The sequence below is a fragment of the Lynx canadensis genome, chromosome A1 (genome assembly GCF_007474595.2).
Source record: "Lynx canadensis isolate LIC74 chromosome A1, mLynCan4.pri.v2, whole genome shotgun sequence".
NCBI lineage: Eukaryota > Metazoa > Chordata > Mammalia > Carnivora > Felidae > Lynx > Lynx canadensis.
The window spans coordinates 82,839,584-82,857,680 of NC_044303.2; the positions used below are offsets into that span (position 1 = coordinate 82,839,584).

Below are 18,097 nucleotides of genomic sequence, written 5' to 3' on the forward strand. Positions count from 1 at the left end.
TCTGTCCGCAGCTCGAGGAGGAACATCTCGCGGTCATCGACAGGGATAACCGCTTGCTGCTGGAGAGGGTGTCCTGCATCATGAGGACCAGGGGACAGATGCACATGTAAGAGGTAACTGGGGCTCCTGCACCCCACAGCCAGCACCAAACCCAGAAGGACCCGGAGAGCTCAGCTCCAGGGCCTGCACAGGATAGCTGCCCCTGAGCCAGAACGGGGCCTTTCCTTCCCCTCCAGAGAGCCCTGTGCTTCCTGCTGTGTTGTCCACGAATCAGAGTATTGCCTGGGACTCAGGCTGATTCCGTGCCCACCGCAGAACAGGGCCACAAACAGTAGCTCTCAGTGCTGTGAGCTCACTGCGCACCTGTGCTGTCCCACTGTGCTACATCATCTCACTGCCTAACTCTCATACTTAGCCCGTGAGGAAGGGTCTGTTGTGCTTCTTGGTGTACAGATGGGGAAACTGAGGCACCGAGCAGTGACAGAACTTGGTGAGGACGGCACCTAGAAACTGGTGGAAGCAGGTTCCACCCCAGGGCCTGTGCCCAGGCATTTCTCCTAGGTTTTCATCTGCAAAAGTAGCCAAGGCTGTTGTTTTCTGCCAGTGCACCATGGGCCCAATATTTGCCTGGAAACGGCATCAAAGGCCACGCACTCCTGTCTCCAATGTGGGTGGTGACTGCTCCTGCTTGTTGCAGACAAGGTGGCCACTCCCAGCCTCGTGCTGGTGCTGCTTTTTCCCAACCACATTGTTTTTTACCCAAATTGCAGTTCTCTGTAGAAATGGAGAATAGCAGGCCTCCATGCTCTTTAAAATCTGCCTATAAAAGTTTGGAGACAATTATGAATCCTAAAAGCCCCTCTCATTGTCCTTTCCTTTTAAATGCGACAGTTCAGTAGTGACAGTGATGGATAATTGTAATGCAGGTGGGTTTTCAGAAGTAATCAGTCCTCTTAAAACCTTTAGCCTGTACCTGTCTCCAAGAAGCTCAGAATGGTTTCCAGATTCTGCAATAAATTAAAATTTAGTTGACCCTCAAGCACAGGAAGTGCGTCTCATAGGAAGGCTGTAGTGGGCCCAGACCAAAGCTCCATGGGAAAAGTGGGTCGTACAGTCCTGCTGGACTGGGTTTATCAAAGTAATTTGTCTCCCAGTTCAGCAGTGGTTCACCTGGGGCTACACTCTGAGGGGCCTGGAAGGATGGGAAGCAGGCCTGCGTGTCAGGAATGGCCCCTATGCTTCATGGCTGCAGCCACTGTCCAGCCCGTCATTAAAAACCTGGAGCTATGGGTAGACCTCCATTCTCCTGGGATAGTTTACATTACATTTGGAATCACTTTCTGCATTAAAGACAGATATTTCACCTGAGTATAAAAATCACTGTTGAGTGATGAAAGCTTAAAAGCTTAAAGCTTAAAGATGTTATGAGGGAGCCTAGGCTAATAGTTAATCTCCATACAACTCAGGCCAGGATAGGCTCCTACAGGGAGCTTCTCACACAAGATGCCTGGATTCTCTTTGATAAGCAAGTCCCTAGCAGCCTGGAGGGGAATCCACACAATCAAATGGCTCCCCCCTCAGAACCTGCCTGATCTGTCACACACAGGAAATAAGGGAAGAAGGAGGGAAAAGAGGAAGCAGAAGTGATCCCGGGAGGTACCAGCCAGTCAGAAGCCCACAGGAAGTCCCTGGGCTTGAACAAGGGAGCCAGACAGAACCAGACTTCAGGAAACATGAAAGGGATGTGAGGGGCCAAAGGTGGCCTGTGAACCGACCCAGCTCCTCCCACACCAGGAAATTATTTTGGCCGGCTTTGCAAGCCACATACCCCCTCCTTGTCTTGCTTGGATTTAAAGCAGCAGAAGACCTCCTTTTCCCTTCCGACATATTTCTCATTGTTCAGCTCTGGGCCATATGCTGAGGACAAAGGGTGGTTGCTTTGCACGTTCAAACTCAAAGCGAATTCAGCTTCGCGCAACTCTTGACGTTTGGAGTGTGAAAGTAGGAGGCACCTAGCTAATTCAGCTAATGACTCATCACAAAGTAGTGGTAGAAATGGTGTGTCTCCTTGTGATTAGTTTAATGGAGCCCCAGCAAAAATAAAAGTCAATGATTTCTGTCAAGAATACATCAGTTTGGGCCTGATAACTGGCCATTTCATTTCTCTGTCCTTTATTTAATAAAAGACACTTGTCAAGTTAACACAGGGTGTGGAAGAGAATCAGCCAATTTTCAGGGAGATCTTGGCTATTCCCAGAACATTGCAAACTAGTTGGTTCAGATAGCATGGATGTACCTAGCTAGCTAACTACTCAGTAGCAAAAGTCAACACTATAGGAGAAACTATATGACCAACAATTGGGCTTTAATTCTTCATTTTATTTTGTATGGCTTTATTGAGATATAATTGGCATATGGTACACTATATATTTTCAGTGTACCGTTTGATAAGTTTGACGTGCTTTACACCTGTGAGAATATCACCACAAACAAGATAATAACTATACCCATCACTCCTCCAGGTCTCCTGTTCCCATGAATAATTACCCCACCCCTCCTCTCTCCCATCCGCATACATCCACAGTCTTTTTGTCCCTGTGGGCAAGTTTGCATTTTCTGAGTAGATCCATGCATTGTCTGTCTTTTTCTGCCATTTACTCCATGTAATAGCATGGTTGAGTGAGTCAATAGACCATTCCTTTTTGTGGCTGAGTAGTGCTCATTGTAGGGAGCCATCACAGTTTGTTTATCCATTCACCTATTGGTGAGCATTTGGATTGTCTTTAATCTTTGACTATTAAACAAATAAGGGTGAAATGAATATTCATGTTTTTAAAAAGTCAAAAACCAGGGGGCCTGTGTGGCTCAGTTGATTAAGAGACCGACTTTGGCTCAGGCTATGATCTCGCAGTTTGTGGGTTCAGGCCCCATGTGAGGCTCTGTGCTGACAGCTCAGAGCCTCGAGCCTGCTTTGGATTCTGTGTCTCCTCTCTCTGTCCCTCCCTCACTCATGCTCTGTCTCTCTGTGTCTCTCAAAAATAAATAAATTTCAAAAAAATTTTTTTTTAAAAAATCAAGAACCAATATCTGCCCAAGACTGAAAACTCAATGATAAATGAAGAGTCTTAAATATGAGTCACACAGAGAAAGTCTTCCAAGCATGACAGCATAAGGAGGTCTCTGGACCCACTCCCCACTAAAACTGATAAAAATTATTTTTAAAACAATCATTTAAGGTTTATGGAAATGGTCCTAAGGACATACACCATATGAAGAAACATTTATCCAAGAAAATCTGCTGAAATGTGATGCAGCAAGAACAGATTCCATAGTATTTGAACTAAGACACACTCCATCCCCCTCCCTCCCAACCCTTCCAGGCTGATGCAGCCAAGAGCAAAGGGCTCCTTCTCTCTCCAACTTCCCACTGGAGAAGCTTTCTTTCTGGAAAAGGCAGGACTTCAGCATTTATCATCGTGTCTCCAGCTGCCTATTACTGAGACCACGTCTCAGGTGAGAGTGGCCCAGAGATGAAGACTCCTTTCTGCCCAGCTCCCACTCAGAAAATGGAGGCTCCACCTTGAGTGGTATTGCTGAGAATACTGGGGCCTGATCCCCTTGGCCTAGTTCATAAAACAGGAGTTTGATGTTGGGACAGTCAAGCCATAAATATCTATGTGTTCTCCCCCACTACAATGGAAGAGCATGGGATGTCACACAGAGAGAAGCTTGCTATTCTGAGCTCCAGGACTCTGAGATTTTGTGTAGGGTGAGATGCAAACCATGAAATAAATGGTTCTTGATGTTCCCTCAAAGCAGCTGACTTCATTTTCAGCAAAGTGTGGCAAGTTCCAAGCATCACTGAACATGAAATAAAAGACATTCAAATTGGAGAGGAAAACAAAAAACTGTCTCTATTCACAGATGATATGATCTTGCATACAAAAAATCCTAAGGAAACCAGTTAAAAAAACCCAAAACTATTAGAACTAATACACAAGTTCACCAAGGTAGCAGGACACAAGATTAATATACAAAAGTCCATTGTATTTTTATATATTTGCTATTAACAATCTGAAACTGAAATTAAGAAAATTGTTTCATTTGCAAAAACATCAAAAATAATAAAATACTTGGGAACAAATTTAATAAAGAAAGTACAAAACTTACATTCTGAAAACTATAAAACATTGTTGAAAGAAATTAAAGAATAAATAAATGGGGGAACATCCTATGTTCGTAAGTCAGAAGACTTCGTATTGTTAGCATGGCATACTCCACAAACTGATCTGATTCAGTGCCACCCCTACCAGAATCCTAGCTGATTTCTTTGTAGAAATTGGCAAGTGGATTTGAAAATTCATATGGAACTGACAAGGGACACCAAGTAGTCAAACAATCTTGAAAAAGAAGAACAAAATAGGAGTCATGTATCCTGATTCCAAAACTTTCTGCAAAGCAGTGGTAATCAAGACAATGTGGTGCCAACATAAGGGCAGACATGGATCAATGAAATAGAATTGAGAGTCCAGAAATAAACCCATGTGTCTATATCAATTTATTTTCAATAAAGATGCCAGGACCATTCAATAGGGAAAGAATAGTCTTTTCAACAAATGGTGTGGAACAATTCTATACTCATATGCAGAAGAATAAAGTTGGGCTCTTATTTCACACCACATACAAGAATTAACTCAGAATGGATCAAAGACCAAAATATAAAAGCTGAGACAGGGGCACTTGTGTGGCTTAGTCAGTTGAACAACTGAATCTTGGTTTCTGCTCACGTCATGATCTCCTCGTGGTTCATGAGTTCAAGTCACACATCAGGCTCACTGCTGTCAGCCTGTCAGTGCAGAGCCCTCTTTAGATCCCCTGCCCCCTCGCTTTGCCCCTCCCCTGCTTGTGCTTTCCTCAAAATAAATATTTTTTTTTTAAAAAGCTGAAACAAAATATAAAAACTCATATAAGAAAACATAGAAGTGAATCTTCCTGACCTCATCTTTGGCAATGGTATTAGATATGACACCAAAAGCATGAAAAAAGAGAAAACATTAAGCTGGATAAATTAGACTTAGTTAAAATTAAGGACTTCTGTGCTTCAAAGGACAGTATCAAGAAAGTGAAAAGAGTCCACAGAATGGGCAAAAATATTTGCAAGTTATATATCTGATAAGGGACTTGCATATATTCAGAATATATGAAGAACTCTTACAGCCAAATGATAAAAAGAAAAATAGCCCAATTTAAAGATACGCAAATGATCTGAATAAATATTTCTCCAAGGAAGATACACAAAAGGACAACAAATACATGAAAAAATGTTCAACATCATTAGTCATCATGGAAATGCAAGTCAAAACCACAATGTGATATCACTTTATACCCACAAGTTTGGCTAGAACCAAAGGCAGATAATAACAAATGTTGGTGAGGATGTGGAAAAATTGGAATCTTCATCCACTGCTGGCAGAAATGTAAAATGGTGCAGCTACTTTGGAAAAAAGTCTGGCAGTTTTTCAAATGTTTAAACATAGAGTTACCATATGATTCAGTAATTCCACTCCTAGACAATACACAAGAGAAATGAAAATATGCCCACAGTAAAACTTGTATAGGAATATCTACATCAGTGTTATTCATAATAGCCAAGGGTAGGAACAATACAAATATTCATCAACTGAAGAATGAATAAACAATATTTGGTATACCCACACACAATGGAATATTATTCAGGAATTTAAAGGAATGAAGTATTTAGAATAGCATAACATGGGGGCATGACTTTGGCTCAGGTCATGATCTCGTGGTTTGTGAGTTCAAGCCCCGTGTCGGGCTCTGTGCTGACAGCTCAGAGCCTGGAGCCTGCTTTGGATTCTCTCTCTCTGCCCCTCTCTCTCTGCCCCTCCCCCACTCATGCTCTGTCTCTCATTCTGTCAAAAGTAAATAAACATTAAAAATTTTTTTTAAATAAAACAGTATAACATGGATGAACCTTGAAAACTTTATGCTGAATACAAAGAAATGGAAAAACATTCCATGCTCATGGATTGGAAGAATAAATATTGTTAAAATGTCAATACTACCCAAAGCTATCTACACATTCAATGCAATACCAATCAGAATTGCACCAGAATTCCTCTCAAAGCTAGAACAAACAATCCTAAAATTTGTATGAAACCACAAAAGACCCCGAATAGCCAAAGTAATATTGAAGAAGAAAACCAAAGCAGGAGGCATCACAATCTCAGACTTTAGCCTCTACTACAAACCTGTAATCGTCAGGACAGTATGGTATTGGCACAAAAACAGACACAGTGGGATAGAATAGACAACCCAGAAATGGACCCACAAACGTATGGCCAACTCATCTTTGACAAAGCAGGAAAGAATATCCAGTGGAATAAAGACAGTCTCTTCAGCAAGTGGTGCTGGGAAAACTAGACAGCGATGTGCAGAAGAATGAACCTGGACCACTTTCTTACACCATACACAAAAATGAACTCAAAATGGATGAAGGACCTGAATGTGAGACAGGAAACCATCAAAACCCTAGAGGAGAAGGCAGGAAAAAACCTCTTTGACCTCAACCGCAGCAATTTCTTACTCAACATGTCTCCAAAGGCAAAGGAATTAAAAGCAAAAATGAACTATTTTCTGCTCTGGAAAATAGTGTGGAGGTTCCTCAAAAAATTAAAAATAGAACTACCCTATGACCCAGAAATAGCACTGCTAGGAATCTACCCAAGGGATACAGGAGTGCTGATGCATAGGGGCACTTGTACCCCAATGTTTATAGAAGCACTTTCAACAATAGCCAAACTATAGAAAGAGCCAAACTATGGAAAGAGCCTAAATTTTTCAACTGACAAATGGATAAAGATGTGGTTTATATATACAATAGAATACTACTTGGCAATGAGAAAGAATGAAATCTGGCCATTTGCAGCAATGTGGATGGAACTGGAGGGTATTATGCTAAGTGAAATAAGCCAGGCAGAGAAAGACAGATACCATATGTTTTCACTCATATGTGGATCTTGAGAAACTTAACAGAAGACCATTTTGGGGGGGGGAGTTACAGAGAGGGAGGGAGGGAAACCATAAGAGACTCTCAAAGACTGAGAACAAACTAAGGATAGATGGGGGGTGGGGGAGAGGGGAAAGTGGGTGATGGGCAGGGAGGAGAGGACTTGTTGGGATGAGTACTGGGTGTTGTATGGAAACCAATTTGACAATAAATTATATTTAAAAAAAGAAAAGAAAAGAAAACTTTATGCTGAGAGAAAGAAGCCAATACGTTATATGGTTCAATTTATATGAAATGTCCAGAATAGGGAAATCCATAGAAATAAAAAGTAGATTAGTGGTCACTTAGGGTTGGGGGCAGGGAGGGATAGTGAGTTGATAGTTAAAGAGTACAAGGTTTCTTTTTGAGGATGATGAAACTATTCCCATTGACTATGCTGGTGATTGCACATATCCAAGACATTTGTATGAGATCAGGAAGTTTTTCGTCTTAAGAGAACAGGCCTTAAGAGGCTAAATAAAGCTCATTGCTAGGAAGATGGTAGAGTAGGAAGCACCAGGAATCTGTCTCTCTACCTAGACAATTGTGCAATTAAAATCTGTCTGAAGTAACTACTTTGGAGCTCTATTGAAACTACTTTGGAATCTATTGAAAACTTATAACTTCCAGGGGGAAGATTTGGGTATAAAATTGTGGTAAATTTCAGTCAATATCAGCTCTTAGCAAAGTAGCATCTACACATTGCCCGCCCACAGACTCATGATGGGCAGCTGTACACGTGGTCCTAGAGCAGCCTGTGATAGCCAAAGTAGGCAACAAAAGACCCTTACCTCCAAATATCAGGTCGATGCTGTGATCACTGATTGCTGCTTCTGATCACAAATGTGCAGATGAAGAGGTGACAACCACTCTTGTTGCAAGACCATCCTGCTACTGCTGAAATGACTTCCAGGGAATTTAAAGAACCAGTGTCCTTTATCTACCCACCTCATCTCATTTTTCCCTTTCCCCGCTTTGGGAGTCAGACACTAAAGACTCGGACATACAAAAACAACTGCATGTACATGGAAAATTAGAAAGTGTCCTTTGAATGCTCAGAAAAAGGCTCAGAAAAGAAATTAGAAGGTTACACCTCAGGCTGATCCTCAGCACAGAGTTAGCCTATGGCAACAAACAAAATAAATAAATTAATTAATTATAATAAAAACCAACTAGCTCTGAGGAAGGGGGAGAATCTTACTTCCAGAGTTACCACAGTACTGGATCCAAATGTCTAGTTTTCAATAAAAAATTATAAGGCATGCAAATAAACATGAAAGGCCTATTCAAAGGGAGAAAAAAATGCATAAAAGGAAACTGTCATTGAAAATGACCTGATGTCAGATATATAAAACAAAGATTTTAAAACAATGGTTTTAAATGCTCAAAGAACTGAAGAAAGATGTGGAGAAAGTCAAGAGAATTATGTATGAACAAAATGGAAATATTAACAAGGAGATAGAAAACCTAAAAAGAAACCAAAAAGAAATTCTGAAGTTAAAAGTACCATCACTGAAAAGAAAAATTTACTAGAGGGATTCAAAGGAAGATTTAAGCAGGCAGAAGGAAGAATCAGTGAACTTGAAGGTAAGACAAAGGAAAGTATCCAGGCTGAGGAACAGAAAGAAAAAAGATTGAGGAAAAGCACAGAACCTGAAGGACCTTTGGGATATCATTAAGTGGATCAACATATATATTGTGAGAGTTCCAGAAGGACGAGAGAAAGGGGCAGAAAGGATATTTGAAGAAATAATGGATAAGAACTTCCCAGATTTCATCCAAGAAGTTCAATGAACTTCAAGTAAGATGAACTCAAAGAGATCCATGCTGAGGCACATTATAATCATACTTCGGAAAGACAAAGACAAAGAATATTAAAAGCTTCAAGTAAGAAGCAAATCTTACATACAGGGATCATAAATGAGATAATTAGCAGATTAGCAGGGTGTCAAAAGAAAAAAAAAATGTCAACCAAGAATCCCATATCCGGAAAATCTGTCCTTCAAAAGTGAAGGAGAAATCAAGACATTCCCAAATAAATAAAGGCTGCGGGAGTTCATTACCACTTGACCTTCTCCACCCTGAGTCCTTCAGGGTGAAATTACTAGTTACTATGCAGTAAATCAAAGCCATATGGAGAAATAAAGATCTCAATAACAGTAAACACATGAGCAAATATCAAAGCTACTATTACTGGAAATTTGGAGCTCCAAATCTTATTTTATACATAATTTAAGAGACTAATTTATTTAAAAGAATTGTTATTTTATGGGGCACATGATGTATTAGAATGTAATTTTATGATTGGGGTGCCTGGGTGGCTCAGTAGGTTGAGTATCCGACTTCGGCTCAGGTCATGATCTCACAGTTCGTGGGTTCGAGCCCCACATCAGGCTCTGCTGACCGCTTACTCAGAACCTGGAGCCTGCTTTGGATTCTGTGTCTCCTTCTCTCTCTGCTCCTCCCCTGCTCATGCTTTGTCTCACTCTGTTTCTCAAAAATAAATAAATGTAAAAAAAAATTTTTTTTTAAAGAAAGTAAGTTTATGAAATCAATAACTAAAAAGGATGGGAAGACAGCAGTGAAAGAACAGTTTTTATATATTATTGAAGTTAATCTGATATTGATTAAATGTAAAGTGTTATAACTTTAGGATGTCAAATGCAATCCTCATGGTAACCACAAATAAAATAGCTATAGAATATACACAAAAAGAAACAAAGGAATTTAAATGTTTTACTACAAAAAATCAACTAAAGAAGACAGTAATGCAGGAAATAAAAGACAAAAAGCTATTAGGCATATGGAAAACAAATAGCAAAATAGCAAAAGTCCCTCCTTATTAGTAATTACTTTTTAAATTTATTTTAATGTTTATCTATTTTGAGAGGGGGAAGGGCAGAGAAAGAGGGGAAAGTGGATCTTAAGCAGGCTCTGTTCTGACAGCAGAGCCTGTTGCAGGGCTCCAACTCATGAACTGTGAGATCACAGACCTGAACCAAAGTCAGACACTTACCTAACCGAGCCACCCAAGTGCCCCAGGAATTATTAAAAAAATTTTTTTTAATCTTTATTTATTTTTGAGAGAGAGAGACAGAGTGTGAGCAGGGGAGGAGCAGAGAGAGAGGGAGACACAGAATCTGAAGCAGGCTCCAGGCCCTGAGCTGTCAGCATAGAGCCCGATGCAGGGCTCCAACTCATGAACTGTGAGATCATGACCTGAGCCAAAGTTGGGTGCTTAACCGACTGAGCCACCCAGGTGCCCCAGGAATTACTTTCAATATAAATGGATAAACTCTCCAATCAGAAGACAGAGATTGGCAGAATGGATAAAAACACATGATCAAACTATATACTGCCTACAAGAAACTCACTTCAGAGCCAAATAGATTGAAAGTTAAAGTATGGTAAAAAATATCTCACACAAATAACAACCAAAATAGAGCAGAAGTGGCTATTCTACTATGAAACAAAATATACTTTAGATACAAAAAAGTTTACAAGAGACAAAGAAGGACGTTATATATTAACAAAAGTTTTAATACAAGAAGATATCAAATTATAAACATTTGTGCACCTAAGGACAGACCACCAAAATATATGAAGCAAAAGTTGACATGATTGAAGGTAGAAATAGACAGTTCTACAATAATAATTGGAGACTTCAGTATCCTGTTTACAACAATGGACAGAACAACCAGACAGAAGATAAGTAAATAAATAGAAGACCTAACACAACAAGCCAACTAGACCCTACAGACATACACAGAACACTCTACCCAACAACAGCATACACATTCTTCTCAAGTGTACATGTGGCATTTTCTAGAACAGATCATATTTTAGGCCACAAAGCAAATACTGATAGATCTAAAAAGATAGGTATCATACAAAGTATCTTCTCTGACCATAACAGGATGAAATTAGGTATCAGTAACAGAAGGAAAACTGGAAAATTCACAAAATTCTGGGAATTAGACAATAAACACTTTTTTAAAAATGTTTATTTATTTATTTATTTTGAGAGAGAGAGTGTGAGAGAACAAGTGTCAGCACGTGGGGAGGGGCAGAGAGAGAGGGAGAGAGAGAGAGAATCCCATGCCGCATCTTCACTGTCAGCAAAGAGCCTGATGCAGGGCTTGAGCTCATGAACCATGAGATCATGACCTGAGCCAAAATCAAGAGTTGGACGCTTAACTGAGTGAGCCATCCAGGTGCCCCTAAACAATATACTCATAAATAAGTAATAGGTCGAAGAAGAAAACAAAAAACAGAAAATACTTAGAGACAAATGAAAATGAAAGCACAACATACCAAAACTTATGTGACGTGCAGGAAATTGGTGCCAGTGAGGGAAATTATAGCTGCACACACATTTAAAAAAAGGATCTCAAAGAACAACCCAATTTTACTACTTGAGGAACTAGGAAAAGAAGAACAAACTAAATCTAAAGCTAACAGAAGGAAGGAAATAATAAAGTATAGAGCAGAGATAAATGAAATAAAGAGTAGAAAAACAATAGAGAAAATAAATGAAACTAAAAGTTGGTTCTTCAAAAAGATTTAAAAAATTAACAAAATTTTAGGTAGACACACTAAGGAAAATAGAGAAGAGACTCAACTTATGAAAATAAGAAATGAAAGTAGGGCCATTACTACCAATGCTATAGACATAAAAAGGATTATAGCAGAATGCTATGAAGGATCATATGCCAACAAATTGGATGCTTAGCTGAAATGGACAAATTCATAGAACCACAAAACCTACCAAGACTAAAACATGAAAACAGAGAATTTGAACAGACCTATAATTAGTACGAAGATGGAATCAGTAATCAAAAATCCCCTAACAAAAAAAGCCCTGGACCCTACAGCTTAACTGGTGAATTACACGAAATAGTTAAAGAAAAAGTAATACCAATGCTTGTCAAACTTTTCCCCAAAAATGAAGAGGAAACACTTCCTAACTCATTCTATGAGGGCAATGTTACCCTAATACTTAAGTTGGACAAAGACTCCACAAGAAAAGAAGACTACATACCAATATCCCTTATGAATATTGTCTCTTTAAATACTAGCAAACCGATTAGTAGCATATTAAAAATATCATATACCATGACTAAGTGAGATTTATTTCTGGAATACAAGGATGGTTCAACATATCAAAGCCAATCAATATAGTAAACCACATTAACACGGGGCACCTGGGTGGCTCAGTTGGTTAAGTGTCCAACTTTGGCTGAGGTAATGATCTCATGGTTTGTGAATTTGAGCCCCGCATTGGGCTCTGTGCTGACAGCTTAGGGCCTGGAGCCTGCTTTAGATTCTGTGTCTCCCTCTCTCTCTCTGCCCTCCCCAACTCATGCCCTGTCTCTCTCTGTCTCTCAAAAATAAATAAATGTTAAAAAATCTTTTTTAAAAAAAGTAAACCACATTAACAGAATGAAGGGGAAAAATAGACATGATTATTTCAATTGACGAGAAAGAGCATTTGACAAAATTCAGCATCCTTTCATGATAACAACACTCAATAAACTAGGAATAGAATGGAACATACCTCCATATAATAAAAGCCACATAGGAAAACCCACAGTGAATATCATAATGGTAAAAGACTGAGAGCTTTTCCTCTAAGTTCAGGACAATTTTGTTTTCAGCACTTTTATTCAACATAGTACTGAAAGTTCTAGCTAGAACAAATAGTCAAGGGAAATAAAAGGCATCCAAATTGGAAAGAAAGAAGTAAAATGATGTCTGGTCACAGATGATATGCTCTTACACGTAGAAGATCTTAATAATTACACACACACACACACACATACACACACAAACTGTTAGAACTAATAAATGAATTCAGCAAAGTAGCAGGACACTAAGTCAACACAAAAAATCAATTGCATTCTAGACATGAACAATGAAGAATCTGAAAATGAAATTACAAAAAATTCCATTTGCAATAGTCTCAAAAGGAATAAATACTTAGGAATTAACTAAGAAGGCGAAAGACTTGTACAATAAAAAGTATAACACATTGCCAAAAGAAATAAAAGAAGACATAAATAAATGGAAACACATGGCATGTTCACAGATTGGAAGAGTTAATATTGTTAAAATGTCAATACTACTCAAAGTGATCTATAAATTCAGTGTCATGCCTATCAAAACCCCAATGACAGTTTTGCAGAAATAGAAAAAAACCCATCCTAAAATTATATGGGATCTCAAGGGACCTGAAACAGCCAAAACAAAATCTCGAAAAAGAAGAAGAAGCCTGGAGGGCTCACACTCCTTGACTTCACAATCAGGGAGTTACAGAGTTACAGTAATCAAAATGGTGTGGTATTGGCATAAAGACAGACATATGGACCAGTGGAATAGAATAGAATTCCCAGAAATAAACCCTTACATATATGGTCAAATAATTTTTGACAAGGATGCCAAAACCATTCAATGGGGAAAGGACAGTCTTTTCGACAAATAGCACTGGGAAACCTAGATACCCACATGCAAAAAAAAATGAAGTTGGACTCTTAAACTATAAACAAAAATTCACAAATGTATCAAAGAACTAAATGCACAACCTAAAACAATAAAACTCTTAGAAGAAAACAGAAAAAAAGCTTCCTATAATTGGATTTGGCAATGACTTCTTGGAGCAGTGCTGGGCCCTTCCTACCCCTCCGCCTTTGCTCCACACCACTCCTCTGCTGCACATTCCTTCACACATCGTGTCTTTAACCCCGTTGCCCCCCCCGCCCCCCAGCCATCAGCCTAACGGATGAGTCTACCTCAGTGTCCCACCCAGTTAGATCACACGCTCAAATCTAGTGCCACTACCCGTTCTCTGTGACTTTGGGTAAGTTTTAACCTCAGTAAGGCTAATGATAGAGTAGCTAGCTCTAAGGACTAAGTGAGATAAACATACTCCACAGACTCTAAGATACAACCCCCCCCCCCCCACTTCCATGCACACATACCCCTAAAGGGCTCTGAAATGGGAATGCATCTTACAGGGCACAGCATGGCAGCGTTTTGCATGCAGCCCTGCCTCTGGCCTTCTCATCCGTCACCTGGGCCCCTGCAGTGGCCCCTCCACGCACATTCTCTCTCACCTGCTCTCCACCCTTTCTCTACAATGATCCTTTCGAAATGCAAGAATGTGCTTTACAGCCTTCTGTGGCCCTGCGCTGCCTGCACAGTAAGTCAGGACTCCTCCAGCGGCACCTGGCCCTCCAGGGTCCAGCCTCTGTCAGGCTCCTAGATGCCCCTGCCACCGGGCATGTCCTTCCTCTCCTTGCCTTCCTGCTCACACCTCTGTCGTTTCAGGGTTCTGTCCCAGCATCACTTCTGATTGCCACTTCTTCCCTCTGTCCTCAGGAAGCCCTGAGCATCCCCACCTCTGTGTCCCCAGCACATCGACACCACTGAGCTGCTTTTCCTCCTCTTCACCGTGCCTGCGTGCTCTCTCCCTTACCTGGGCCGTGAGGTCACCGCTCACCTCTGAAGCCCAGCTCCTCCCCAACCAGGCACCTGCAGCAAGATGCACTACCAAATGTTTGTCAGACTAGTGAGAAAGAGGAAATATACCGTCTCTGGGAGCCCTTCCTGCCTTCTGAGCACTCCCGCCCATTCTCTCCAATGCAGTAGGAAGGCTTCCACTGGTCTTAACTCCGTCAGTACTTCAAGAACTATCTATGCTGTTTTTTGGAGTCTAAGCAGGGGGAGAAGAGAACAGGGACTTCATGGAGTGCAAAGAGAAAGGAAAACCACTCTGGAAAGGATCACAAACCGAGAGCTGTTGTTACACAGAGCCCAGAGGTGGCAGAAGACCAGGAAGGGCTGACGGGCACAAAGTTCCGGAGCAACGTGTCCTGGGAAATTGAAGACATGCACCGTGACAAGGTGCCTGTGGTTTCTTGTTTGCTGCACATCCACAGCTATTTGAAATTTCCATTCGCTTCATTGGAGTTATGCATTTGGACTCACTGATTCTTTCTTGTTTTATGGCATTTTATTCTATTGTCTGAAAGCATTTGCCAAACGGTCCTCTCCTAATACTATTAAGACGCAGCAGGGGCGCCTGGGTGGCTCAGTCGGTTAAGCGGCCAACTTGGGCTCAGGTCATGATCTCGCGGTCCGTGAGTTCGAGCCCCGCGTCCGGCTCTGTGCTGACAGCTCAGAGCCTGGAGCCTGTTTCAGATTCTGTGTCTCCTTCTCTCTGACCCTCCCCCATTCATGCTCTGTCTCTCTCTGTCTCAAAAATAAATAAACGTTAAAAAAAAATTAAAAAAAAAAAAAGACCCAGCACAGTGACTCAGCTGATGAATGCACTGTTTCCTCACACAAAGAAGTCATAAGGAGACGAAAATGAACTCAACTGATTGATTACAGGTTGAGGGAGAGAGATATGGTGAAAAATAACAACTTAGCAAGATGGTATGCAGGAAATCATGTGACAGTGCCAAATTGGTTATGGCACACTATGTCGAGAAAGGCAAAGAAAATGAATAATTTGAAAAAGTTTGCCAAATAATTTAAATTCTAAACTCTCCCTCTTTATCTTATCCTTCTTGCTGGCAAAACCCTAACCCTGAATGAAGAAAAATAAGTATTTAATTTTGTCATTAATGTCATCTGTAATTAAATTAATTTGCTTATTGGGGCGCCTGGGTGGCTCAGTCGGTTAAGCGTCCGACTTCGGCTCAGGTTGTGATCTCATTGTCTGTGAGTTCGAGCCCCGTGTCGGGCTCTGTGCTGACAACTCAGAGCCTGGAGCCTGCTTCTGATTCTGTGCTCCTTCTCCCTCTGCCCCTCTCCTGCTCACACTCTGACTCTCTCTGACTTTCGATAATAAACAAACATTAAAAAAATTTAAGAAATTAAATTACTTTGCTTATTAATGTCCTGAGTGAATCACTTATAGACTTGTAATATCGTCACTTACTCCTCTTACCTGAATAGACCGCCACTATGTTGTGGGACATTTCAGCAGATTGCTTTCCCTCGAAGTCCAGTCCATTGTAAGAAATTGCATAGACACCAAAGTTTAAATAAACACCCCCCAGCTCCAACGCCCCATCCCTGAGCAGGCCCCGTAGCCCCCAAAGCCCAGTTCCCTTGTCCAAGATGCCCTGCTCCTTTAGGTAGCCACTGGCCCCACAGGCATCTGGGTTGGCACTGGGAAGGATTTGAGAAGCCCTAGCTTTCCTGCCTGTTTGCCTTGGACATTTCTTACAGAATCTGGAGGTACGGAGAGAGTAAAGCACCTTTCCCAAAGTTGCATAACCAATAAATAATTACTAATTGCTGAGGCATTTGGAAAATCTAATTTATTTTTCAATTTACATCGAAACCTTGAATATTTCATTTCAAGTCTTTATTTTTAATTACAAAACTCATATTTATTTATTGTGAAAAATAAAATGTCAAACAGTAGAGTGTGTAAGTAAAATGTGAGGCTGCCTTTGGATTGAACTCCTGAGAACTAATCACTGTTAACTTGCTGATGAACGTTGACTTTTATTCATCATTTATATATATCTGTTTATTCAAACAAAAATGGGATCACAGTCTACTCAGTTTTCTGTAAATTGCTCATTTTCATCTATTATGTATCATGGAAATAGTCTCGTGTCAGTACATAAAGATCTCCATTCCTCCTTAGCAGTTACAAGGTAATTTTTGTAGAGATACACCTTAAGTTATTTAATCAGTTCCATAACTACAGAAATGTACGGTGTTTGCAGGTTCTCACTATTCCAGAGGAAACTATGACAGTAGTCCTGGTGCATGTGTCTCTTTCCATGTCATTTCTGTAACTTATATACCTAAAAGTAAATTGTTTAATCAAAAGGTATGCACATTTAATTTTCTGATACTACCGCACTGCCCTCCGATACAGTCTAACAACTTGCACTTTGCAGTGGCTTCAAGTCCCTGTTTCCTCACAGTCCTGCCAGCACTTGGCATCATACGTGTTTTAGAGTCTCGCTCCATTCAATTTCTATGTATTAATTGTCTGGTGTCGTCTTTTTTACTGGTCTGTCTCTCTTCTAGTTGTTAATATGTAATGGCTGTTTATATATTATCAATATTTACTTTTTTCTATTATCAATGTCACAAATATTTTTTGCTACATTATTATCATTTCACCTAAGTTTATTTTTAGGGAGACAAATCAGCCACTGTTTTCTTTTATGGCATCTAGTTCTAGTGCCTTCCACAGAAAGGGGAGAGCACTTTCTCCCCTATATTCTCCTATATTTTCTCCTAATGCTTTTATGGTTTTCTTGATTTGCTTTAAATCTTTAATTAATGTAGAATTTAATAAATATGGAATTTTTTATATTGTGTTAGAGATCAGAGTTCATTTTTTCCAAATTTATTGTGAGTTAAAAATAGCAGTTTGCAATATCAAAAATTTTCATACTCTTTCTATTTCACACCAGCTGCTTTCCAGAGGCTTCCACTCCCAGCAGGTGAACAGCATGTGTCCCCCACCCCACTCCCTGCATCAGAGCAGGGAGGGGGGGACCACCTCCTCCTCCTCCCCCTCCTCCTCCTCCACCTCCTCTTCCTGGGGCAGGAACGCTGGTCTCTGGCCCCAGTTCTTGGCGTCCTGGGCCCAATCTACTGGGCCTCGTGTTTTATTCGTCTCTGCTGCCTCCTTCAGTTGGTTTCTGTCCCTCTCAGGCTCATTTGTTCTTTGACATCGCGGTATACTTCATATCTGTGTCATTTTATTTCAGGTTTGTGTCTTTAAGCAGAACACTGTAAATTTGCTTTATAGTCTAGTCCCAGAGGCTTTTTCCCCTCAGTTTTATCCATTTGTTTATTGATGTAAGTATCGTGTTTGCTCTCATTTCTGGTTTTTTTCCTATGTTTTGTTTCCTTACTTTTTCCTCCTTTATATTGTTTTCTTTAGCAAATGTCAGGAAAATGCTTGGAACCTACGCTTCAAATCCATCCTTCACTTATTTACGTTGACTCTTGAAATTCCTCTTTTACAAAACAGGAAACAGATAAAGC

At 40.4% G+C, this 18,097-nt stretch overlaps 1 protein-coding gene across 1 annotated transcript in view; it reads left to right on the plus strand.

The window, feature by feature from the left end:
• The window catches only part of CFAP97D2 (CFAP97 domain containing 2), a 35,314-nt gene that overhangs the window by 15,275 nt on the left and 1,942 nt on the right, over positions 1-18,097 (plus strand). The window contains exon 3 of the mRNA XM_030314538.1: positions 12-106. Coding sequence (XP_030170398.1) covers positions 12-106 — 95 coding nt within the window. The remainder of the gene's footprint in view (positions 1-11; positions 107-18,097) is intronic.